We start from the raw sequence: 26,259 nt of genomic DNA, 5'->3' as shown, positions 1-26,259 counted from the left end.
ATTAAAATTCTAGAAATTATTTAATTTATATTACAATAAATGAATACTATAAAAAACTAAAACCTTTATTATTTTATAATAAGCAGCTCTTATACAATTTTTATTAATAATGTTAAACAAATAATTAAGTAGCCAAATTTTTTTGTAATGTTGGTTCTTTTAAAACTAATCAGTGTTTTTCTCTGTCTGTCGGTATTTGAATACAGATAAAAATAATTGCTATAGATCAAATAATTTCAAATATGCTATTGATGCCTTATTGTTATTTTTTTTAATGTTATCTGTTGTACTTTAAAATAGGGTGAAATATTATCAAAGATAGATTTTTATATGAAAAGTAAATAAATAAAGTCATCAAAATTGTCAAGCGATTAATAAAATTATAGTAATAACTAGTTTTATTATATGTATTTGTATAATTATTGTAACAGATGATAAAAAAAACGATACTCAAAGTGGATAATAAAAAAAGTTAAGTTTCGTATTTGTACTGTAAAAACTCTAAAAAAATATCTGCATTCGTTTTAATATTTTTCCTTTGTTTATTGTTCAGGATTTTAGTTTGTTTATATTCTAATTACGATATTTGTTCAAATTTAATTCTAAACTATAATTCTTAATTATTCTTTGCCATATAACTATGTTTCGCGGTGATATTGAACGTTTTTTTACAGAATAGCTCTATTGTCTATGATAATTATTATCAAACCAAAGTGAATCTACCAAAAATATGCTGTTTTAATATATACTGTTTTACATAGTATATAAAGTAACGAATAAATATATGTTTGAGATGTCTGTTGTAAAATGCCTTACGCTTCGAATTCATATTAAAGTCATAGCATTTTTCTATTTAAATTATTTTGTACCTTTTATATTTTGACATAATTATTTTAAAGTATCATTAAATATATATATATTAACATAGCACTTTTTTTTCTTTTACTGTCTTCCAATCCTGAGCTATAATTAAATTTTCAAGTCTCGTAACTAATCAGAAAGTTGGTTAAAAAATTATAAAATGCTACCTTCACACGCACCCAAAGCGTGTAAATAGAGACGTGCTTAAAAGTATATGAACCGATACTCGATCGATAATTAGTAAGCACTATTTTATTAAACAATATCAATAAAAGAACAGCATCGACAACAACAATCAATTGTTAATATTCCTCATTTTCATTTGCAATTCGAACCGTCTGTTCGTCCGTACGCCCTTAATGACCGTTCTAGTCTCATTTCTGTGAACATTTTTCTTCTCCGCTAAAGATTTTTCCCTCATGATGGTTTGTTTAGCGATCTCCCTCCGCAGGGCGGTGGCTCCGGCGAGGGAGGGCAGCGTGGCCTGCCTCTTGAGGATCACAGGTTTCTTTTCCTTTGGCTTCACTTCGGTGTTCTTCGATGGAAAGCTGAAGGGATTGACGTCGAGGTTTAGTTTGAAGCCGAACTTGGTGAACCCTGGAACCGCGCTCGGTTGCTTTGTTTTCGGCGTTTCAACTTTCTTAGTCGATGTATCTGGTTGTGACGCATTTTTTTGAGTTTCTGAAAAAATAAACATATTTAACAATAATTATCGTATGAAATTTTTCCTTTTAATCTGTTAAATCTGTTTTCCTAAATTTGTACTATTCATATTACTAATAAGAGCTCTATTTTTTAACAAAAAAGTTTTCGTCTCGTCTAGATGAGTACTCGCTAGTCATTCCACTGCCAGACGTCAAAACTTTGTCTCGCTGTGATCTGTTTGAAATGACGAGCCAATGTTATTATAGACACAAGGGAAATAGCATCTTAGATCCCATGGCTGGCAGCGTATTGACCTCGCATCGTCATGATGGTTTTAATTATTTTGTGCCAGTGTCAATGGGCCCAGGTGGTCATTAGTCCTCCACTTATACAGTAAACATTTGTATTTGATCATATTTACACGTTATAAAAGATTATATTATCATTGTGTACGTCAACAAAAAATTTTTAAGGCTTCCACATTTGTTTATATCAGTTCACTTATTTACTTTAGTTTTTAAAAATATGTTGTACGTCGATAACATTAAAGTGAAGATAGATATACTAGACATCTCTAAGTCAATAAGACGTTATCTTATCAGAAAACTTAATTTTACTTGCAAGTACCCATAAAATTTGATAAAAAAATTAATAAGGAGAAAAAATTTAACGCGAGTTATTATCAAAGTAATATTACACAAAGTTGTAGTCCACCTGTTCTGACTTCCTACGGCTAAAATAAGGATTATATACCGCGTTATTTTTATTTAATGAAATTAAAAAAAAAACGCCAATCGATATACTCGCTCGTACTATACTAATAAATACAGGAATTTTAAAGGTTTTTAAAAAACAACTAATCGGTTTGATGTGAATCTTTTATATAATGATAATTAATAGTTTCAGGCTTTATAGTTCATATTTTGTATATGGAAAAAAATACGTGGACCGTGAAGTAAGATGCAAAGTATGGACCGATCAGATTCAGACACATTCGTTACAGTGTGATTTGCTATTACGCAAAATGTTATGCAAAAAATCTTATACAAATAAACCCGATCACAGCGCCGCCTACACCGGGTCCAGTCTAAGCCATTCCGACTCAAACAAAGAGAAACAAAACATCAAAATTGGTTTAGTCATTTAGGAGTTCCGTATTATATCATATACGTTTATAAAAATAATATGTGAAACCGGTACGGGTAGCCAGTTAAATATAATTATCAAGAAAAGCTAAGTCGTATTATCAAATTGATAAAAGAAAACGTGAATTTTTATGACATTATAATTTGTTATACTGCTCTTTAAACAGGAAATATCCACAGTATTTATTAGATAACGGCAGATATAACGCACGTGTGCGATATGACACATGTGTAATTACCTTTTATAAAGACATAATATATTTTGAATAGGTAGCTATTGTTCAACAATTTGGGCTCACTGTTTAAGGAAAAAGCTTAATATCAGACTTGGACAAAATGCAATCAGATTAATGATTAACGATTACAACGTGTAATCATCAATCACGATTACAAATTAGAATAGAAAAAAAGGTTGACGATTACTGTTTTAAAGCTCACTTATATAATTATAATTTTTCGGAATTATTTATCTAACACGTTTAAATATCCATTCAAACGGATGGCTTGTTATGTGTATGAAATTCTGTCGGTAACAATTACACAATACGGTAACAATTTCATGGTAAGCATTAAAACCATTACAGGAACTTTTGTCATCGACAAGTTAAACGCAAGAAGAATGTGAGCAGCTGACCGGGCGCGCCGGCGAGCGCGGGCGGCGTGTGCAGCAGGCGCGCGCGCTGCGAGCGGCGGCGCTGCCACTCGTCCAGCGACTCCATGCGCTCGAACTGCTTCTGGTGCAGCGCCGCGAAGTTGGGCAGCCTGGTGCGGCGGGCGGGCGCCTCTTGCAGCCGACCTGCCGTATTAAAATGAGATGTATCTCGTCTTGACGACTAGCGACAATCGCCCGCGTGGAATTCAGTTTGTATCTATTTAATGTATTTCGTTGGAAATGTATTTTGTATTTTTTTTATAGGTTTTGAACTTTAGATAGATGAACAAAAATAAATGGTTGTCTTGGTTTTGGTAACTCGAAGATGAGTATATATATATATCTTATATTGTTTTAAAAAATATTTGTGTTTCTAATATTTCACTTTGAACCTCTGCGCCCCTTATGGGTATTTCTCGATAGCAATAAGTTTTTATTTGCTCGACCCCTCTCGAGATTCAAATCCAAGATCAGCCACAAAACCAACGGAGCAGTCAACTTAATCTTTAAGTATACAACATTAGCAAGTATATATCTGAATAAAGCAAATAAGCAAACGGGCCATAATGGGCCGTACTAAGTATATATGTTCAGTACCGGCGGCGCTGGCGGTGCGCACGCGGGTCGGCGTGGCGCGCTCGGCCTCGCTCTGCGTGTACGAGCGCTTGCGAGCCGGCCGGGAGGACTCCGACACTTTGAGCAGAAACATATTATGTTAACACCTATTTATGTTAAATTCATAAAACTGTCTACAATCCAAATCATTTAATAAGAAACTTGTATTATATTGATCTCTACAAATGAGCTTAATGTTAAATATTACTATTGATTGTTAAGTAAACTGAACTTTACAAGTCTGAATAATTTAGTAACATTTTCAAATGACTTTTGTATAAGCTCTCAACATTATCTCTTGTGACATCATTGGCAACGACCTAAGTCGCCTGATTTGTTGGTATATTGACTTGAAAAATGTTTCATTGGACTCTACATTAAAAAATAAAATACTAAAAACTCACCACTATCATCAAAAACAAAGCTTTTGTTTGATCCCTTCAAATTTGATTTAATTATTTTCCCTTTCATTTGCGTAACCACAGCTGGATTATTTACAGGACTGCAGAACATCACTCGGGTCAATCTCGGTGCTGCTTCAGCGATTGATGATCTTCTTGACTTTTCAATTGACCGAGTTATGTTTAAAACACTTTTCTCCTTCAATGAGCTTTTGGGACCGGGATAGGGTGTGTAGCCTGGAGATGGTAGTGATTTCCGTCTCGGTGTTATCTCTTTGCTCAATTTATGTGGCATTACATCTGGACTGTCTTTTGTGAATGTTCCTTCTCTTTTGAGTGGTGTTGTGGCTAATTTGGTCTCTGTACCAACTTTTTTGTTAGGTGTTGTTATCGTGCTAATGAGTGGTGTACATTCAGAGTTTGAAAAACTTGCTTTTTTAGGAGATATTCCATCTGGTAATGTTATATTTTTCTTCAGAGGTGAGTTAGTTTTCGTTTCAGCGAACATGTCCTCTTTAATAGATGGAAAAGTTTTAGCTTCCTCTGTGAATATCTCTTCTCTTCTTGATGTATTTTTTATAATATCAGAATCTGTAAAACATTCACTTGAATCAGTTTTCGACTCATCCATACTACTTTCTACCAATACTGGTGTAGTGTTTACGATGTTTTCTAATTTCGAATAGTCACTGTTTATGCTAACATGGGAATTGTCATCAGTAATATTTAAAGAAGAATTATCTGTTGCATCAGAACTCAATAAAGATGACTTTGCTTTGGGGCGCATTTTTAAATGGTCTATGGAATCTTTCTTTAAACTTTTATCAAATGTTGAGTCCAGGCTATATGGCTTTTCAAAAGTCGCATTAAGGCCACTTATGGACGTTTTGGCTTTGCAGTTTTTATCATATGTACTATTTAGACTTTCAGTTTTATTTTGGTCAAATGAAAGTATCGATGATTTCGAATCTCTTGTTAATGAATTTGTTATTGATGAGTTTTTTATTAATTCCTTTTCAAATGTAGCATTTAGTATGACTGGTGTTTCATCAATCTTATCATATGTTGAATTTTTAATACTCGACTTTCTTTTCTTTTTAGAACCACTATATGTAATGTCATCATTTGTTTTAGTGGCATCTGATGGATTACAATTTTGCACGTCGAATGTAGCATTTAAACCTAATCCATTTCCAATTATAATTGAAGTTTTTGATGTGTCTCCCTTAAAACTGCTGTCAAATGTGCTATTGAGAGATGATATTTTGGAGCTAAGTTTAAGTTTTTTAGTAGATGAGTTACATTTATTATTGTTGTCAATTTCAAATGTAGTATTTATATCATTAGTTTTGTCAAAACTTGCTTTTATGTTTGAATTTGTTTTTGAACTAACTTCAAGACTGCTGTTTGATAGTGAATTGTCTTTTTCAAATGTCTTATTATCTATACTCTCTACTTCATTTACGACACTGCTTCGTGATTTATCCGGTTCACTCAATAGTACTTTACTTACACTTTTTGTTACAAGACCATTTAACTGCTTACATGTCATTTCTACAGTTAGTTTTCTTTTCTTATTTGGCGTGTCTACAGAAGTGTTCATATTTAACTCTTCATCCAAAACATTCTCTTTATTTTTCTTGTATTTTGGTGATTCATTAGATACAACATTTTTATTATTAGATTTCTTACTGGTATCAACAACAGGGCTGCCAGCAACACTGTGAAATGAATCATTTGAAGTATTGCTTTTATTTAACTTCTTATTAACATTCTCAGAAACATCTGTAACAATAAGGGAATTGAATTTCTTTTTATTTTTCTTCTTATTGGTTTTCTTCTTAGTTTTAATATTTATATCAGGTACATTTTCAATATTTTCCTCTATATTAGATGATTTTGCAGATTTTTTCTTTTTGCCTTTTTTCTTCCCTTCTGTAACTTCTTTTATTAAAGCTAATTCGATGTTATCTAAATCATTTTTTACACTAATTTTCTTGGCACGAGTCGATCGCTCTGCTTTTACGTCAACCGTTGCTTCAGAATCAGTAACACGCTTATTTTGCTCTTTGAGTGTATGTCTTCTAGATTTGCGTGTATTTTTGACCGTAATCTCAATATTTCCATTTTCAGTACTCGTTACTTCTTCTTCAGAAGGATATCTCACATAATGTTTTCGTTTTTTCTCAGTGAGCGGTAAATCATGAGCTGTCTTCTGTAGTTTACTACGAGTGTTTCTCTCGCTTTTTAAATGGGACATATTTTCTACAACATGCTCTTCAATCGAACTATGAATTCCTAAAATCAAAAATAACGTATCACTTTTTTGTTTTGCCTTATAAATATAAACAAAACGACAGCAACTCTAACGACATCATCACAATATAATACTTACGTTTTCCTGATCTCGTTGACATTTTAGTTGAGCGAAATAACAACACTAAGATTAAAAGTCATTAGAATTTCTGTGATTATAACTAAAAGTAAATGATTTGCGTTCTTTTTTTAAGTGGTCCGTTTGTTAACGATTTGAATTTCAAACGTTCTGTCAGAATCAGAAATTGATGCTTGAAACTGAGTTGCCATTTTATATAGTCAAGATATTTGTTTAAAATGTTGCTAGTATGAAAAGGAAGCTTAGAAGAAAATTCTTAACATATATACTTAGTTTCGAAACTATTTAAAAAACCGAACATAGTAAGACAGAATAATTAATAATTACGCTTTTTTCTTTTTTAATGGAAGCAAAATTATATTCATGAAATATTTACGTTCACATTAATTAAACATTATTGAAAGGAATGGTAAAATTGTATTATTAGAATTGGACATACAGTAAACAATTACTGAACTTTTATAGCAATACACAGTTATACAATATATATTTATATATAATAATTAAATTAATTTATATTCAACGTAAAGCAGCTCGAATTGTTGACATCAAGTTAAATTTAAATTTCATAACAGTTCAATGAATTGTATTTTAAATTAATTTTACGATATTTACTTATGAATACACGACATTACTTTTTTATAAATGCTTATAATAAAAATATATTTATACTAATAAAATGTCTATAATAAATATTCTATATTTTATGAATAAATTTTCTTTAAAATTTACCGTTGGTATTAGACATTTAGATTTTAGATGTTGCATCACTAGTCTGATGTCATTTCAAGAACATAATTAACGTGAAATGTCACAATAAATAACCGATATGCGGTTTGGTTCCGCATCGTGATTTATCGATTAAACTATTACAACAAAAAACAGACTGAAATTAGGCCCACATAGGATGCAGACGGATTTAAATTAGAAAATATTTTTTTTAATCCATAATGTACGAGTGAAGTCATTAAAAATTTTACACTGAGTCAGTAACGGGTATAAACAATGGAACGCCCGAGTGTATTCATTGTAGCAATAATTTTACTGTATGTTAAATGTATAACTTGTGATCGTGGAGACTATATAGGTTGCTACAAGTTCAAAGAAGATGTGTTAAATACTCATACAGGTCAGTCTGTAGATGTTTGCTTGTCAGCTTGCGAGCAAGTGTATTACAAATACGCTCTAATTGGAAACGAATCCACTTGTTTCTGTGCTAATGATCCCGGCCAGTTCGTACTGGGTCCGGAGTCTTGTGACACGCCGTGTCCGAAGAACGAAACACAAAAATGTGGTGGAGAAAATGCAGCTAGCGTGTACGATACGGAAGTAACAGCGCCAGGCCCGCCGATGTCGATAGATATTCTTAACATAACTGAAACAACTGTGAGGGTGCAATGGACAGCTCCGCAAGCGTTTACACGTATCACAGGGTACATAATTACAGCAACTATTATAAAGACTTATGCAGATTTTGTTATATTACCCTTGGAATGGAGAGTTTCTAATATAACATATCAATCAGAACTACCAAATCTCCAGCCGGGTTCTGCATACAGCATAAGTGTTGCAGCTGAAAATTTTGAAGAAGCAGGTGCAAATATAACATTGCAAGCTGAAACAATTATTGGAACACCCAACCCAAGCCCACCTGATATTATCATGTTAGAAAGAAAGGGGGCACAAATGTTGGTACACATTCCGGAAGCTAAAAATGTCAATGGACCGGTATCAATGTACAGAATAGTTGTATCAATTGAATTATATCAGCAAGGATTCATCACAGAAAACTTAAGCAATTTTTCATATGCTAGTGAACAAGGTCTGCCATATTATATAACAGCAGAGTTAGATCCAGAAGATATTAAAAATAATTTTATTATTGGTGATAAGACCACATATAATGGATTTTACAATGCACCACTACCATTAACAAATGATATTGAGGTTTCTCTCGGTGTAGTAAGTGTCAAAAATCATGTTAAGAAAATTAGATATGCGGAGTCAACTAAGAAAATAATACTGAATATAAATGAGCCAGAAGAAATGTCACCCATGGTTGTTGCCCTGGGTGCAGCCATTGCTATAGGTATAGTGTTGCTCTTGATAGGCATTGGGTTCCTTATTATTTTGCGTAAGAGAATCCATATGGTGCGTATGCAGCGTGGCTCACAGTCCATGCCTTTGAGTCTCAGTGAACCATGCTTGGAAATTGAAAATTCTGGCTTTTTGCAGGATGAGGATGAAAGAGTGGATTACTATGGTAATTTAAAACGTAAATTGTGGAATATTCCACGAAATTTAATTGACATAGATATATCTTGTGTAGTTGGTTTAGGGAGCTACGGGAAATTTACAAAAGGGAAAGTACAGCAGCATGGTGCTCAAACTTCTGGGCTTGTGCAGGTCATATTGGACAGAGAACTAGAGAAATCAGACAAGAAATTAATGCTACAAGAATTAGATTTATTAATCAAGTCCAGTGAACATGACAACATAACATCTTTGATTGGTATTTGTGAAACAAATACAACACTCTTTGTAGTTCTACAAGATACAAAAACAACTCTAAAGGAAATGCTTTTACAAAGTAGACATAGAGATCTGCAAAACAATAAGTTTTGCCTAATTTCTGAAAATAAGGCTCTGCAGGTCTGCCTCAACATAGCTTGTGGTATGGAGTATTTGCAAAGTAAAAAAATTGGACATAAAAAGTTAAGTTGCCGTAATATTGTTATTGGAGACAATGGTGTTGCTAAAGTAGCAGGGTTTGGACTATCTCACATTCGTCCTCTTCATGAAACACCAGATTATACTCGATGGACTTCACATGAAATGCTCAGACAGACTAGATTTAATCCTAAAGCCGATGTCTGGTCATTTGGCATTCTTATATGGGAAGTTTTTACCATAGGAGCTACACCATATGCTCACACAGGTAGCAAAGATGTTGCAGCTAGAGTCTTGAGAGGAATGAGACCCTCCCAGCCAACATATGTTGGTGATGAACTCTTCCAATTGTGTTTACAGTGCTGGCAAGTTGATCCTGACGAAAGACCCAGTTTTTCATCTCTTTTAAATGAATTAACCCCATTTGCAGAAGGCCCTGGCACTAGATGCCTAAGTTTCACACACTATAATGGATTTAACTACGAACCTCATGTGCCACAATATGAAATTATATCATAGTATTCTCAATAATACTGACTATACCATTGTACTAAAAGTAAAGCAGAAGTCTTAAACACAAATTAGTATATATGTATATATTTTTTTTTTCATGATCATTGTTCATCATATCATAATGGTATAGTCATTGCTACAGATATGCTTTTATAATATAAGTTTAAATTAAAATCCAAAGATCTGCTTCTGATTATAAAAGCCACAATTAGACTTAACATACAATTTGACTGTTTCTTTTCAATGTAACATGTTACTAATCTTATACTTCAAACTTGTGTTATAAGAAAGCCTAAAATCAATAACTAATGTACTCCAAATATAATCGACATATTGCTCATGTATCCTCTGCAATACAATTTACATGAGACCATTCATTATTTTATACAGGTAAAAGACTGCTCAACAATTCCACATCTTTTGAAAATTCACCCTGCAGTCAGTCTGGACATTCACTGTTTTCTTCCGCTGTGTTAATAAGTGAATCAATTTATATCCTTTTAATACTCAATAGGGAAAGTATGATCTGGTCCATTTCCATTACGAGAGATTTTGGAATTTAGTGCAGCGGGAATTTCTCTCAATTAGTTTACATTGGTTTGTTTAAATCATGTCCAAATGTCCTTGTGACAAGCTCATTGTCAGTTTTAGAAATCAGAGCAGTTTTCCTTTTGTTCTCCCATGATTAAATGTCATCATAAAGAGAATCTGTCATGTTACCTTATATTCTAAATGATCTGATGTAGTTTGATATATTTTTTATTTTATCTTTGTTGAATACTTTAATAAGTTATTAATTAAAATGTTATCATTATCAATGTTTGTAAACAAAGCCATACATATTGGCATTGCCAGCTTACAGCATACAGTTCATTGGTGTGTGTTGCCACCGTTCCAGATTGCTCGCCAAGGGTCATATAATAAGGGTATATCAAAGGTTTTTTTGCTTACATTCACGCGAGTCTTGGCCATCATGTATATCTTAACCTTGTATAGAGATCATCATGTTATCTTCATTCGCTTCACCTCTTATTTGATTTAATAATAAACAGTCTTTCACAATGACAGCAACACACCCATACTCAGGGATTAGATGTTATATTCCTAGATCTCAATCTTAGTTTCAAAATAGACACGATTTAATCCCGCCTTATATACAGGATAAATGATTAAATACTTCACTATATAACAAGTTTAATTTTAAAAAAGGAACATATTGTATAAAGGGATTGCGGGATCATTACAAATTGCAAATAAAAACACGTTACCACTTCTTCACGCACTCTAATGAGCAAGTTTTATTTCGTATTAATTTGTTTTAAATTAACTTAACTTAATTTTATAGTATTACTTAATCATCGCCTAATATAACATTCGATTGTATGCATTTCTATAAATTGTAATAAAAATAACAAATACAAAGACTTTAAACAAGCTTTAGTGAATTAAGAAAACAAAAGTCTTACGAGTTTTGTTCTTTAATATGTTACAGGCAGTTTCAAAAATGAAAAAAAAAATTTGATTAACGAATATGACAACACACTGGACGCTCATTGGTCGCCTATTCTGTCATCGGATGCGATCGACCAACGAGTATTCAGATTATAGTTACAAGAAGTTATTCTAATATTGATCAGTGACAAAATCTGAAGGTTATTCAGAAATTTGTTTCGATATTTGTGTGTAAGATTTAATGTTTAATGCAAGGACTATCCATGTACTTAACTTTGCCGATTGAAATAGTTTTAATTGTATTATATAATTTGAATTTTCAATACATTACATGTTAAATATAACATTATGATATGCACATAAGAGTGCATTTACTTAATATTTATTTGATATATTTTATTGTAAAAATGACTTCTGATTCTGTGTGAATAACCATTCCATATTTACTTAGTACTTAAGAATTCGTAATATTTTTTTATTTGTTCTACTTATGTTAACACCTCAATGTTGTCATTCCGTCCATGTATTTTTATGTGAATCTCAGTTATGAAATGATTTAGCTTTTACACACCGAGAACTAATAAATATTTATAGATAGTATGTTTGTTTCATTGTATTCTAACAATGGGGTAGTAATTAAAACAAACTTTTATCATTTTGCATTTATTTAATGTTAATATAATAATTATAGACAATGTTCAAGGTACCCTTTAATTGGTTTTCGAGCTTTTAACACTAAGACATTGTAACCTTCATATTGACCTCTTATCTTTTACGATATTGCAAAATAACAATAATTAGAAAATCATTTCGACGATACAAACTAAACAATTATTACATTTTGACTAAAATATAGCGAATTTTAAATTCAAAAACATTGCATTTTTAAAACTTAATTAAAATTTAATTTCTCGTAAATAACATTTGCAGACCCGTTTACGATAAACCAAGTTAACAAAAAAAAATAAAAATAATAATAATAAAATATTATAATTCCATCATTGAACCTGTACAGCAACAAATGTTTCAACATATCATATACATAACGTACCGAGTCGGTCTATACATACTTATAATACGCAACAAGGTACAATTCAATAGAATTTGTTTAACATATCAATCTCAACATGTGTAAAGGTGATGAGACGCCGGCCCGCCGCCGCGACGCGACGACTCCGCGAGCCGAGTGAACAATTTAATGACAAGAAACAATATTATACAAGTATTCCCTACCGTTTGGGACGCGTTCGTGACGATGTCAATATGCGCGAGTTGATTCCTCAGTCTTTAATAAATTGATGACAATGAGCAAGGAGAAACGTAAATGAAACGAATGTTATGCAATTATATACAGACAGCGAGCGTCGCGCGTGCGGCGGCCGGGCCGTCCTATGTTGAGTTCGACTTGAACGCACAGCCATGTTCCTACAGACAGAACCGAACCTCGCCTAGCCTAGCGCGCCCGACGGCTGCGACCTTCACTTGTATACCCACTAAACTAACTACATAGTAATTACAATAAACCACTCTATCAACAAATTCAACAACATTTAGCTATTAAAATTAAAAGGAGGATGAGGGGCGCGGACGCCGAGTCGCCGCCCGTCCGGCTCGACATTCCTACTCCGAATTCAGTTAAGTGTAATACGAAGAATGATAACTAGCTACCTTAGCCTACGACATCGAAAACTCTTACTCGTAACTGCGGTAGATATCGCCGGGGAGCGGCGGCGAAGGGCGCTCTACGCGACATCTACCGAGCAACACTAAACAGACTCAACCGCGGTGCTTTCTCTACGATTCGTCCGTTGCGAGTGGCGCCCGACGTGGGGCTGCGGGGTGCGGCGGGGCGCTGCTACTGGGCTACAAGCGTGCGAGTGGGCCGAGTGGCCGAGTGGACCGAGTGAGCCGAGCCGGCGTGCGAGCACGCATAATTGTCAGTATCACAGAAACAGTATTAATTCTTGTCTTCGTCCGCGCCGAGACGCGTCGCTCTGTTGGCTCGTTACGCGAATGTCGGGACGACTTTTCACTATTTATTATCTCTCCACGCGATAAAATTTAAATTCAGATAATGTTATCGCACTAAGAATTATTATTTTGTTATTCACGATAATATACTCTCAAATATTGTAACAACTTCAGTATAACAACGTTAACATTTTTTTTCCAGTATTTTAATTAAAATTATCTATACATACCCCCATGTAATGTTTTAATCTTTAATATGATTAATTTAACTAACTAGAATCGAATCAATAACTTTAAACCTTCGAGATGTTCTTTACAGTGTCCCTGTCGAATAGTATAAATATATATGATAATATTAAGTTTTAAAGTGAAATCGCGATAAGTTTAAAATACAGTAAATACATCTCGGATTAGTACTTTGAGAGAATACAACAACACGGCTAGAGTTCTATAATAATTCAACAATCTAACATCTGTGTAAAGCTTTCGATAAGATTTATACTTATTATTATACGGAAGATATAGAGAAACATCAGATGGAATGTCTTTATCGGTTAGTCGGAAACATTGTAAAGAACAAATCAAACAACAATGAAGGGAAGATGAAACTTAGAAGTAATGTAGATGCGAAGATAAGTTACTCGTCTATAAGATACTCCCCAGAGCTTGCCCGAAACGAAAGAGTCGTTCTAACGTCGCCGAATGTCCGCTCGCTCAGCGACGCAGACGCGGTGTCCGGACCGACGCCTACCCCGCTATAGCGACATCGGACACTTTGTTTCCGAATAATTGACGTAATCACTTACACGTACTGACTAATCGAGAAAAATTTCAATAAAATTGAGCTTGTAAAATCGACTTAACAGGCAATACGCGTCGGTTCGCACGCTCGCGACCGCGTCCCCCCCGGCGGTCTCGTGTGTCCGGAGTCGCGAACATGTGAAACCTCATAATTGACACGAGACAAAATCTGTACCTACCCCCGAATATACATATAGTAAGATGAGAAAGTCGAAAAACACCAGAGTTCGAACAGCGTATCTATAATACATTTTTAAAGATTGAATATACACTAGGCTAGCTACTTTAATGAAACTACGATGTAATGTTACCTACATAACACACGTATAATATTACACCAGTAACAACCACAACTTGTTATCGAGATGTCGTTGGAAAGTTGCTAAGATACAACAATATAATTATTTATATTTCTCAATCACGTTTGTATGAGGTCACGGCGTCACTAACGTCTGCGTCGTTTCGTTACGACTTCCAAACTGAGAAACATCTCTCAATTCCTTCACTTATGAACTATGCAATAGTTTTAAGCCGATTCGTATATATTTATTATGTGTTAATATTCATTTGTACTTCATTCCTTTCTGATAGGTGATCGGCGCCGGAGGACATCATCAGCGTCGGTTTCTGACGAACCCTGAAAAAATTTTCAGACCGACCAAAGCAGGCGATCTACTTAGTAAACTTGAACTACATCCTATCTCTTTTATTTTCGAACACGACTCCCTGGAAACCGAAACTGATGATGCTAAAACCAATATGCATTGCTCAAAATTGGCGCCCAACGTGGGACCGGAATACGGTTCCTATCCTTCTATCTACGTCGATGGCACTTCTGAGGTAAGCGAACAACTAAAACTATTATCCGAAGGATGTTTCGTGACCTCGGAACTACGCTAAGTCGTAACCGACACGAAGTACCTTGACAATGTCGAAAATAAAACAATCACAGCTTATATTATTATGTTCATTATCTCTACGGAGACGGAGCCCACGTCCCGAACGAGCCGTGGCGCTCAAAAATAAACTATCGTTTTAATTAGATCACAACTGTAAATAAGAATATTTAATATTGTCTTCTCGAATAATATATAGAAATCTGCATTAAAACTTTTAAAATATATAACTTCTCTACTATTATGGACATGCATCTTTTATTATTAAAATTGTACTTATATTTTAAGACGAAAAATTTAGACCGACGAAGAGACGAACGACTACGTGAAATAATATATTAAAAACGTATAAAAAATAAAGATCTTTAACGCGAGAAAACAGGAATGAAAACAATCTCTTAACAAAGATCCGAGACGCGTTCGTGTCGACGGTTTAAAAATAAATTCAACGAATAATATTTCATTGCACATTACATAGAATTTAAATGTCGAGAGAGTTAAAATTAAACACCAACTTTGGTTAAGTCGCCACTCACCGATACAACAACACTCAAATTTATCTCTAATTACGTCAAGTATACTAAAAAAAATAATAACTTATCAATGGTAACATTTACAATGAAATCAACTTCGTAAATAAAACGTACTCGGTGAACGATATAAAAATAAAAACGTGTATGGAATAGGAATTTCCGTGATAGGATATTATCACAATGTATCGACTCCGACACGTAAATAGCAATAACACTTGCAACACTAAATCTATACATGCGTAAAATCAATATACATAAGACTATGTACCAGGTAACCGCGCAGGCGGCGCGCGTGACTAGAGGGGGGGGCGGCTACTGCATGAGGCCCGAGATGGCGTTGTGGCGCGTACGCTTCAGCTCCTCTTCCTGGATCTTCTGCTCGATGAGGTACTGCGCGTTGCTGATGGCGGTCTGCGTGCCGGTGATGGTGACGATGCGGTTGCGCGTGCCCGGCGCGAACGTCCCCTTCTTGGAGATTTGGATGTTCGCGCCCGACATCTGCTGGATCTCGACGAGGCTGCGACCGCCGGGGCCTGGAATGGTTTAGCGAATACGGGTTATTACGGTGTCTTTAAGTTGACGTCGCATTGAAAATTTGTATTTAATAGACAAATTGTCAGAATGCAGTAAAAAAAAATGATGGATAACTTGTGAAGTCGTTAATTTTATTTTATAATTGGACAAAATTACAAATAAATATTTCAATAAAAGAACGTCTGCAGGGAGCGATAGATACCCAAGATGGCCCCGACGATGACCTCGGCGATCTCCACATTCTTGGAGTCCTTGGCCCCCGCGTCGGCCGGCGTGGGGCTCTTGGAGAGCGGCAGCAAGCCGGCCGAGGGGAAGCCCACTCCGCCCGACAGCGAGATGGGCGCCACGGCTGGGGGGCGAAGCGCCTCGAATGCAACCTCCGCGAAACGCTCTAAGGAGCCGCCGCGCGCGCCGCCTGCGGACGCGTCACCTGATGCGAGCCGAGCCGAGCCGAGCCCCGCTTACATTAGAACGTTTCGCGCTGTTGCGGACAACACACGGGTTAGGGCCCGCCGCCCGCACAGCGCGCAGCTCAGGGTGATGCTAATGCACGCGAGCGAATCGCGAATTTTTCCCCGTTTCTGGTTTTATTTTTGGAAAAATTTTGAAAACGTTTCGACTCTTAGGGCCTCGGTATCTCGAAAATCGCTCGAAAGGTATCGATATTCGCTGTCGCCACGCGATTACGTAAATTGCGATTCGGCGCCGCGAATTCGATTATTATTACTTTAGTACATACTGAGTTAACGAAGGAGTGACTCTACCCACAGATTATTCTACGACATAGACAGCTAACGGATTAAGTTTAAAGCCAATTACCAAAAGTGTTACAGACACGAAAAAAGAAAACTCGCAAATAAAACGTCCACCAGCATAACCCAGGTGACTAGTACAGTACAGTGGAGTACAGTACGACTTCGTGACTTATGGAACTTCGAGTCTATTGTATGCAAAGATAACGGCAGCGCTGTGGTGCGGTCGAGAGAAGATATGTCAGTGTGATGGAAGGAACAACTTCTGAATAATTCTTACGAGAGTTTATGATTAAAAAGTTAAACATTTGATATTACACTAATGCTCTATCAATGATAAAAAAAATTAAAAAAAAGATACCTTTATAATTATAATAAGACTAAAGTTGATTATATTTTCGTGTCATTTTCTTAATTTCAGCATCGGATGGTCACAAGTAGTACTCTTTGAAACAAAAGAGAGAAAAAGTTGTTTTAATGGCGTATTAGACCGTCTTATATTCTGTAGCCTAGCTTATGTTTAATGATGCTTAATATTAAACTTAAGTTGTTCGTTCCATAGGTGAGCCGCGGCCGGGTGCTGGGCTCAGCGTGTCAACTAGCATCCCTAGGCATTGGACAGCTTCAGTACTCCACTTCGATTGATGTAGATCCAATTAATACTCTAAGTCCCTTACAAATAAATATTGTATATTGACACGACGCGTTGTCATCTACTTTCGAATGTCAAATTATTAGAAAGAGATAAATTCGCATATGTAACATTTTCATCCTATATACAACGTTCATTAGTAAAGCCATAAAAGTGTATATATGTATATGCTAGTAATATACTCTGTCTCTTTCTTTCATCAGGAATAATTCATCGCACTTTTAAATTATAAATCATTTAATTGTAGAAACACTTATCAATATGTATAATCTACGTATTGAAAACTTTTCAAAATCTCGTAGAATAACTCGAAATAGCAATCATGAATACCAAAAAAAAAAGCCAAAGACCAAACATCGTATACACATTTGTCCAATGCAACAGAGAGGGTAGTTGACAATCGTCCACGTCTCACACGTTCAGATGTATTGCCGATAGATGATATGGAAAAAGCGATGCTTTAGAAATTTTGACAAAATTAATAGAGTAAATCAAACAAGGAAGCCAATCGTGTTAAATAAAATAAAAAAGTAATCAGCAATACAGTACACCTTTATGGGCATGCATTAAGAAAATAATATATAAATAACATTACGTTTACCATTACATTATATGAGTTCTAGGTAACTGACAGTACATATATATAACATGAATTTAGTACTAGTAAGTAGGCCACTTTCTTATACCTTAATGGTAAAATTCAGTTACGTCTCAACGAAAAGTAGCAACTTTTGCGTTGTTAACACGCGTCGGTGAACAAGTGTTCAATAAAAACTAATTTAAAATTTTAAAAGTGATATCTCAAAAGTTTCGAACACAGAAATTACCAACGTTTTCCGTGGAAACGCACCGTTTAAAGAATTTTAGTTTAACAATGAGAAATAACAAATAGTCAATAAATATGTACTTCTAAATTTTTATATGAAAAGCGATACTATAAACATCATTGAAGGCTATATATAACGAAGCTACAATATTATTTATTAAAGACAACATCATAATCACGTGTGTACTTATTATATAAAGGTGTGTTTGTGTCTGTGTGATGTTTCTGTTAGACTCATTCTAATAAAAAAATAGATCGTGGGAAAAAAAAACGTTTCAGTAGATATTTGAAACTTTCATAATTAGGAAAAAAAAAACCATATAAAATATCGGTATTTTTAAACTTTAAAATTAAACTATTATATATTATTGTTACACGTGTAATATATTAAACATACCGGTTCCAACATGCGCTAAAAATACCGTTATTTTCAAATACTATACAACATCTCATATACATGTATTAATACTTAAAAATCAACGAACGATAATAGTACTGTGTGCTGACAGCAGACTTTGATGGAACCACGGCACAAACGAGAGTATATCAATTCAAATTATTTATATGTTTAAAACGTTTATGTCATAATTTTATTACTATTATATATTTACTGACTAAGTTTTATTTATTTATTTAGTATTTTATTTTTGGAGCTTATTCCACCACGCTGCTCCAATGCGGGTTGGTAGAATACACAATTAGATTATACAATGTAGAATATACATGTAGAATACCTTCTCCTCAAAAGGGAGAGGAGGCCTTAGCTTAGCAGTGGGACATTAACAGGCTGTTACTACTTACTACTACTACTATTTTATTTTTATAGAATAGGATGGCGGACGAGCATATGGGCCACCTGATGGTAAGTGGTCACCAACGCCCAACCAATGTCTATCATTGGCATTGTAAGAAATGTTAACCATCGCTTACATCGCCAATGCGCCACCAATCTTGGGAACTAAGATGTTATGTCCCTTGTGCCTGTAATTACACTGGCTCATTCACCCTTCAAACCGGAACACAACGATACCAAGTACTGCTGTTTTGCGGTAGAATATCTGATGAGTGGTTAACCTAACCAGACGAGCTTGCACATAGCCCTACCACCACTATGTATGTATATGTAATAATTAAATGATGAGAATCTATTCAAGTTGATTTACGAGCACTTTTGAACGATCATTTTACACGATTACATTTCTGTAGTTAGCACCGGTTCAGGATGTAGATTCGACGGAGAATAAATGGTAAGAAAAGAAACTGCAATTAATTAAAATTAGATTAATATTATTGATCGACAACAAACACGCTTCTTATATATTATAGATATATAAATACTAACAAAATGTACACATACATTCTATGTTTATGTTGGTATATATGTGTTATTTTATATATTAGACTCGAGGTTGTTACTATGATAATATAAATACACGAGGGACTTGTATACATTAAATTATTTCAGTACACACACGGTAACTCAGAACGCGTATGTATATAGGTTGTATTGTTAATGTACATAAACATTGAAGTCGGAACAATCGAAGCAATTGAAATAAATTAGAAATCATAATTTAAAGGTCGACCTCGTGGCGATGTCGGTATCGTTTCGTGCCATTACATACACACACACAACGGCCTCATACTACGTAATTATAGCTGTATCCAGTATATAATCGTTCTGTTTACTTTGATACGTCATACAAAATATTAACTGTTTCAACGTGAAATTACATCTGATCCGTGTTATAGGGTTATTGTAGGACGGAAAAATATATTTTTTCGGTTTACTTGTGAATCTGGTTTCATTTAAACGGGATGAGTCGTCAATAACGTTTAATCTTCGCCATCAGTAATTACAGTCGACAACTGTCTCGCCGCGCGTCCCGCGAGTCCATCAAAGCGCGCCGAGTGCGCGTGTGCGTGCGTGTGCGTGCGTGCGCGTGTGCGTGCGTGCGCGTCACTCACCGAGCTGCACCTGCGCGAGCGGGCCGAACACGGCGGGCGAGTCCTGCGGCTGCAGCGGGAAGTAGGCCGTGGACAGCGGCGCGGGCAGCGCGGCGGGCAGCGCCAGGCCCAGCACGCCGTGCTTCACGAGCAGCGCCAGCGCCGCGCCGATCTCCGACGTGCCGGCCTCCGAGTAGCCGGCCTGCCGCAGCGCCACCTTGATGTGGTCCAGCGTGTGCTGCGTCAGCGGCGACGGCGGCGGCGTGCCGGGCGGCGCCAGCGACAGCGACAGCGACAGCGCGCCCAGCCCCGAGCCGTTCAGCAGCACGGAGCCCACGCCGCCCACGCCGCCCACGCCGCCGACGCCGCCCACGGAGCCGCCGCCCACCAGCCCGTGGCTCTGCAATGTCGGGACGCACCGTGTCAGTCCGGTGCCGGCCGGGTTCCTCGGTCCGGCGGCCCGCAGTCGAGGTCGCCCTCCTCGGTAGTGTATGGAAATGTGCCGGGTCCCAAATCTCTTTTATTTCGAGAATGCATTGTAAACGAATATGGATCACTTTAAAGTTGAAAAATAAAATTCTTTTTTTAAATAAAAAAATCTGCCGTAACAAGCGACAAAATAAAAAAAAACAAGTGCCAATAATAAAATAATAGAAGGTATTCGATACAATACATATAATAATATTTGATTGCTGCATATTTGGTTAGACAGAAGAGAAGTATGAGTGTATGAACGTTTCCATAACGTGATATACGGCGGTATGTTAGTCGCGGAGCAGCGAGCGACGTAGAAATGTTAGCAGGAAAATCTTCCACCGCGGCTTGTTCAACTATTACGTCAAACTGTTTCACTCGAGTACGATCTTGAAATTGTACTCGAATCAACTAAAATGTCCACATCCGCAAGCGGCCCGTACTTTATAACACAGTGCGGTGTACAGTTCCGCGTCGCTCCCTGTACCGCGCTGTTGGTAGTGCGGCGTGGAGCACCGCGGGGATGACAAGTGTCGCGAACACTTAAACACGCCCGCAATCGCTTTCCACCAACACGCTGAGGCTCTAAACGTATACATATAATAAATATACTATGGCATATATTTTAAACACGAAATAATAACTAAAATACAGTTAAAAAAATACTAAGTTAGTAAGAGTGTACAGATTAAATAAAATCTGTCATAGAGAGAGAAAGAGAAAAATATATTAGATTGTCATATGTCATATTGTTATTATTATTTCTGTTGTATTGTTATAAATTAAATATAACATTGTACGTCTCGTACCAACTGTAACCCAATGTTTTATGCAAATCATTCATTCGTTCAAGATTAATAAATAATTAATGGACACCTTAGTGACTCATTTCTGATGTCCGATCGAACGGTGCCTCCCATTACGAGCTTATGGCTTAGATCAAGTCTCGATAAGTGATACAAAACTTAGATACGTATCATAACGATTCAAATCACTTTTCATATAACACAGACTCATGTAATTTTGATAATTTATAAAAAACAAAAATGTATTAATAATAATCCGATAAGCAGTACAAGGAAATTTTATAAAATACAAAGAGAGCAAAGAAAATAGGTATATAATAAAGCTACATAGAATGTATAGATTTTGAAGATATGTATAGATTTATGAAATTAAAAGCATTTTATTTATGCAATAAATGCAAAAAAATATATAATAACCAGATATCACACATCATAAGCGAAAATAAATATCCACAGAGGTGTCCGTACGTACATTTGGCGTCATAATATCAAAGGGCGATTTAGGTATTAATCGTTAAACTCGATAGAGGTCCCGACCGCGTGTGAAACGTGAGTCGATGACAGAAATTATTCGCAACACTTGGCCGATAGCCAGCTCTTTGTTGTGGGATATTTTGGTCGATAGCACTCATCGATCTATTTTATAGACCGTTTAAGACGACTATATCGCTGATGCTAAAAATACAGCGTGTTTTGTTTTCGTAAGAGGCTTTTGTGTACGAGGAATTCTCAAGGACACGTGACCTATATAGAAAAATATTACAGTGCGCTCATCAGCGACGGTTACTCGAAAATTAACAACGTAAAATAAACTTTATACCAATAAACTTATTCGGACCGAAGATTATACTGCGAAGTAACGGTAAGGTATATTGTAAATAAAATATATGTCCAATTTCGATAGAGTATAGTAAACTACTAAGGTCGACGGTTAAATCTAATTTGACTCCCATACTCCTACACGATAGTACCATTTCGCCAACAACTCCATTTTATTAGGTTTTCTTTTTATATAAATATATATTTTTATTAATGGATATAACAGATCTAACGTTTATATTCTTGTAACCACACTGGCTCACTCACCATTCAAACCGGAACACAACTGTATTGCTGCTTGGCGGTAGACCAGCATGGATTGATAAAGTGCGTTCAAATTTCGAATATCGTCGAAGCGATTTCGAACTTGCGACATTTGTTGATCACGTGACGAATCGACCATACATTTCGGCCGTTCCACAAACGAATACACAATCGCCATGTGACTTTGTCTAGATCCAAAATATATCTAGCTAACGTACGGCGTTCAAACGTATCAACGCATAGCGCCCGAGAGCCTCAGCGGAGCTAGTAGCGTGTCCAAGCGGTCACCTCGGTCACCTCGGTCGTGGGCACGGCGTAGGGCGAGCCCGTCGGGTTGTAGTTGGCGACGGGCCCGGCCACGTCCGCGTACGACACGTTCGGGCACGAGCCGGACTGCGGGTCGTCCACCACCTTCTGCAGTATCATCAGGCAGGCCTTCTTGTTGTTCTCTTTTTCGCCTGGAAACGAGAATATTTAATTAAACTCGATTGTTTAAATATGGCAATGCGCCTTTGTCGATTTGTACGTTTAATCTTTAAACAAAGAGTTTTTATTAGATTTATTTAACATTAGTTCACATTCCATTGCCCGTTCAAAACATACCTTTTATGTCCCAACGTGTAGAACGAACTATGCTAAAAATCGCTTTTTGGTAAGAGCATGTGACAATTGTAATAAACGCTACTCTAATATAGATATCTTTAAGGAAAATTTATTTAAGTTCTTGGAAGCCTTAAAAAGCTATATATGTCATTAATATTCCTATATTTTTATTTGTTCTGCTTTTTAAATTACATTTTAAATACTTTTCATATATTTTAATTAATTGTTAAATAACTTGTTATTGTTAGGTTCACTCCATGTTTAAATGTTAAAGTGGAAACTTTGTTGGCTTATGTGAGACTTATTTTGTTACCAAGTGTTTATGGTAACAAAATAAAAAGTAACAAAATATCTTATATTATGCTGTATGTTTCCCAAATAAATAAATAAATAAATAAATAAATTAGTATATTATATCGATTCCAAAATCACATTTATAATTTATAAAATAAAGCTGGTTATACCATTAAGCATACCATCAAAGTATATGGTTTAACGAATCTTAGGAATTATTGGTCTTGATTGAGTATTAATAACAAAACCCTAAAACTATTTAATATAGTCAATTCAGGTATAATAATTTAAAATATACGAAAATTTAACGACAATTGACTATAATTATGTAATATGCTGTAAACAGTATTTCAGTTTACATTGAACGCGTTACTAAAGTTAGTTTATGCTGCCATAATGCAGATATAATGCGGATTTTATTATAAACGAGAGATTGCGCGCGCAAAAAAAAACAAAAACATTTTAAGCGCAAAAAAATATGAAATAAAAAGAGGAACTGTAATAAACACGAGAAACTACGCGCAGGAGAAATCTAATCCGCTCCTAAATGAGCATGTTAACAAAAGTTTTTAAGTATGGATTGCACGAATGGCTACAATTATATATAAAAAGGTCTATTATAAAAACGTAGTAGAACCCGTATTATACAGCCATTTCGCGGCTTTTTTAATTATTACGAGCAAATATATGAATACGCTTTAAATGGGTCACGTTCCAATTTCGCATATTGTAGCAGACCTTTTCCGCTTTTCTAGGGAGCGGGGGGGGGCTACATTAAAATGCTTTTTTAATGCTTTCATTAATATTTCATTTTATAAAAGGCATTTTCTTAAATGTTCGCCTAGAAAAGAGCTGGTCTCCATTCTACGTAAATTAAATCTGACGTTTAAATGCTTTTTGGCTCGTATTTAAGTTCTTTATAACTTCTACTTACTCGATTGCGATTTTATTTTCTTACATTTTGTATAATGTATATATATTTTTAATAAATACATCTCGGGCGAATATTACTGGTTCAAATCCGGGCGAGCGTCACTTTGTGTTTTTATATTTGATATCGTGCTTGGCAATGAAGTAGAACGTGGTGAAGAAAATTGTGTATTACGAGGAGGCGGGGCTTATTCCCATCGGTAGAACTATTTGCTTTATAATATATTTAATTCTTAAAGGATTCCCAAAGTAGTAATAAAAAAATGAGTGATGAATTATGATTGAACATACCAACTACGGTGATGCACCTCTCTTGAAGGGACAGCTCTTTGGCCTTCTGCGAGATCTGGACGTAGCTACCGCTCTGTTCTTTAATTTGCTTGATGTAGTTGCCCCCCTTGCCGATGATCATACCCGCTGTGGAGTTCGGCACCAATATTTTCACCTGAAAGAAACGATGATAATTAAATTCTAAATAACGATCAGAATCTGAAGGTTATGGTAGAAATGGCGGTGATGGTTACAATTTACACTCACAGTTACATCTAACAAAATACCAAGTAATTAGTTTTACGAACTGACAAGCGATTTATTATTCTCACTGTACCATTGTCTATGGACGAATTTACCATTAAGTAAAAAAAAAAAACATCAAGCAAGTCGTAACTGTTTCAGACATTTTTCAAGATACTTTATTCAAGAAGTCTCTTATAAGTACGTTTGAATCGCCGTTGTACAGTCAACTAAATAATAAACTTACTAGGGAATGTAATTTCGACTGAGATAAAATTGCAGAGAACTCAAGCATTACTTTATTTAACATATAATGTAGTACTGGAGAAACCGGATGGCATGTAAGTTAAGACTAAAACTATTTATAAATAGGCAAAGACAAAACATATTTTACAAACACACACGGTTAGGATTAACTTACAATAATTAGTAATAAGACCCTTTGTAATACTTTTTGATAATTGAATGGGAAGGAACTGACTTCTGACGCACGGGTAACACCAGTTCAGTTCAGGAGTCAGGGCTACTTTTTATAATATGTATGTATTGGATAACAATAAAGTATTATTATTATTATTATTTTTCTACTATGCCAATCGATTTTTTTTTTGTTTTGTTTGGAATCTTCCAAATCGACGCCCGTTGGTGTTATCATTAACGATTTTTTTTTAAATAAGAGTAATTTTTATTTATTCAAAATTTAATTAAAAAAGCGTTGTCTTGTACATTCGATTATAATCCCTCGTTTGCAGAAGAGAATGTTCTCGGTCCGATCTTGGAACGTTTCTTTTGTAAAGGCGATTTTAATTGTAATATCGGGAGTGTTTTTCTTTGTACGTACACTTCGCTAATGAGAAATGTTTCTATACTCTGTTACAGTTCTATACCAACTATAAGAGAAATTATCTGATATATTATTCTAAGACAAACATTTGTGTACTTTTACTGCCTTACTATACTTTTATAAGAAAAATGTTTATGTATTTTTTTTATTGTTGAATATATTAAAATGAACGTTGTCTTATATCAGTTTAAAGACACAAAGTGTACATGTAAGGGTGGAATAGCAGTAGTAAATAAGGAGATTCGTTACTCATTCACTCATAACTTATTCGTTACTACGTTTAGATTACTCAATGTCATTGCCAATTGTTAATATATTTTAATAATGCTATTTTTAATGAAGAAATTTCACTTAAAATACTAAGTTACTAAAATTGATTTTATTTTAAACCCCAGACGACTCAAGGGTTACTTTAATTACATCCTGACAAGCCTTCTTCAATAAACCGACT

General features: G+C 35.3%; 3 protein-coding genes across 7 annotated transcripts in view; 1 reads left to right on the top strand and 2 right to left on the bottom strand.

Moving 5' to 3' along the window:
• Positions 1-940: 940 nt before the first annotated feature.
• Positions 941-6,875, bottom strand: LOC126775820 (uncharacterized protein MAL13P1.304). The gene is made up of 5 exons (XM_050497927.1): positions 6,715-6,875; positions 4,323-6,617; positions 3,901-3,996; positions 3,286-3,447; positions 941-1,542 (listed from the first exon to the last, which is right to left on the bottom strand). The coding sequence occupies exons 1-5, from the start codon at positions 6,734-6,736 to the stop codon at positions 1,157-1,159; spliced, it is 2,961 nt and encodes a 986-aa protein (XP_050353884.1). The 5' UTR covers positions 6,737-6,875; the 3' UTR covers positions 941-1,156.
• A 631-nt stretch (positions 6,876-7,506) lies between these two features.
• Positions 7,507-11,947, top strand: LOC126775824 (putative inactive tyrosine-protein kinase Wsck). The gene has a single exon (XM_050497938.1). It carries the CDS (start codon positions 7,720-7,722, stop codon positions 9,901-9,903), a length of 2,184 nt encoding a protein of 727 aa, XP_050353895.1. The 5' UTR covers positions 7,507-7,719; the 3' UTR covers positions 9,904-11,947.
• A 49-nt stretch (positions 11,948-11,996) lies between these two features.
• The window catches only part of LOC126775830 (RNA-binding protein Pasilla), a 52,858-nt gene continuing 38,595 nt past the window's right edge, over positions 11,997-26,259 (bottom strand). For 2 of the 5 annotated variants that reach the window (XM_050497951.1, XM_050497954.1), the window contains 5 exons: positions 24,743-24,896; positions 22,913-23,082; positions 20,283-20,661; positions 16,287-16,514; positions 11,997-16,083 (listed from right to left, as the gene is read on the bottom strand). In XM_050497951.1, the coding sequence (XP_050353908.1) occupies positions 15,863-16,083; positions 16,287-16,514; positions 20,283-20,661; positions 22,913-23,082; positions 24,743-24,896 (1,152 nt within the window). In that variant the 3' untranslated portion in view covers positions 11,997-15,862. The remainder of the gene's footprint in view (positions 16,084-16,286; positions 16,515-20,282; positions 20,662-22,912; positions 23,083-24,742; positions 24,897-26,259) is intronic. The other 3 variants (XM_050497953.1, XM_050497955.1, XM_050497952.1) reach the window with 3 other exon arrangements.

Source organism: Nymphalis io, chromosome 19 (assembly GCF_905147045.1).
Source record: "Nymphalis io chromosome 19, ilAglIoxx1.1, whole genome shotgun sequence".
NCBI classification, from domain to species: Eukaryota; Metazoa; Arthropoda; class Insecta; order Lepidoptera; family Nymphalidae; genus Nymphalis; species Nymphalis io.
Note: the sequence above shows the minus strand (reverse complement) of the source record. Positions and strands in the feature narration are given on the sequence as shown.

What these genes read in the sequence shown, in the direction of transcription:
- LOC126775820 (XM_050497927.1), bottom strand. Translation starts at nt 6,736, where the DNA reads ATGTCAACGAGATCAGGAAAAC. An exon ending in GTCAACGAGATCAGGAAAAC is followed by an intron (nt 6,618 to 6,714) that starts GTAAGTATTATA and finishes TTTTGATTTTAG; the next exon opens with GAATTCATAGTTCGATTGAA. An exon ending in CTTTGTTTTTGATGATAGTG is followed by an intron (nt 3,997 to 4,322) that starts GTGAGTTTTTAG and finishes TTCTGCTCAAAG; the next exon opens with TGTCGGAGTCCTCCCGGCCG.
- LOC126775824 (XM_050497938.1), top strand. Translation starts at nt 7,720, where the DNA reads ATGGAACGCCCGAGTGTATTCATTGTAGCAATAATTTTACTGTATGTT.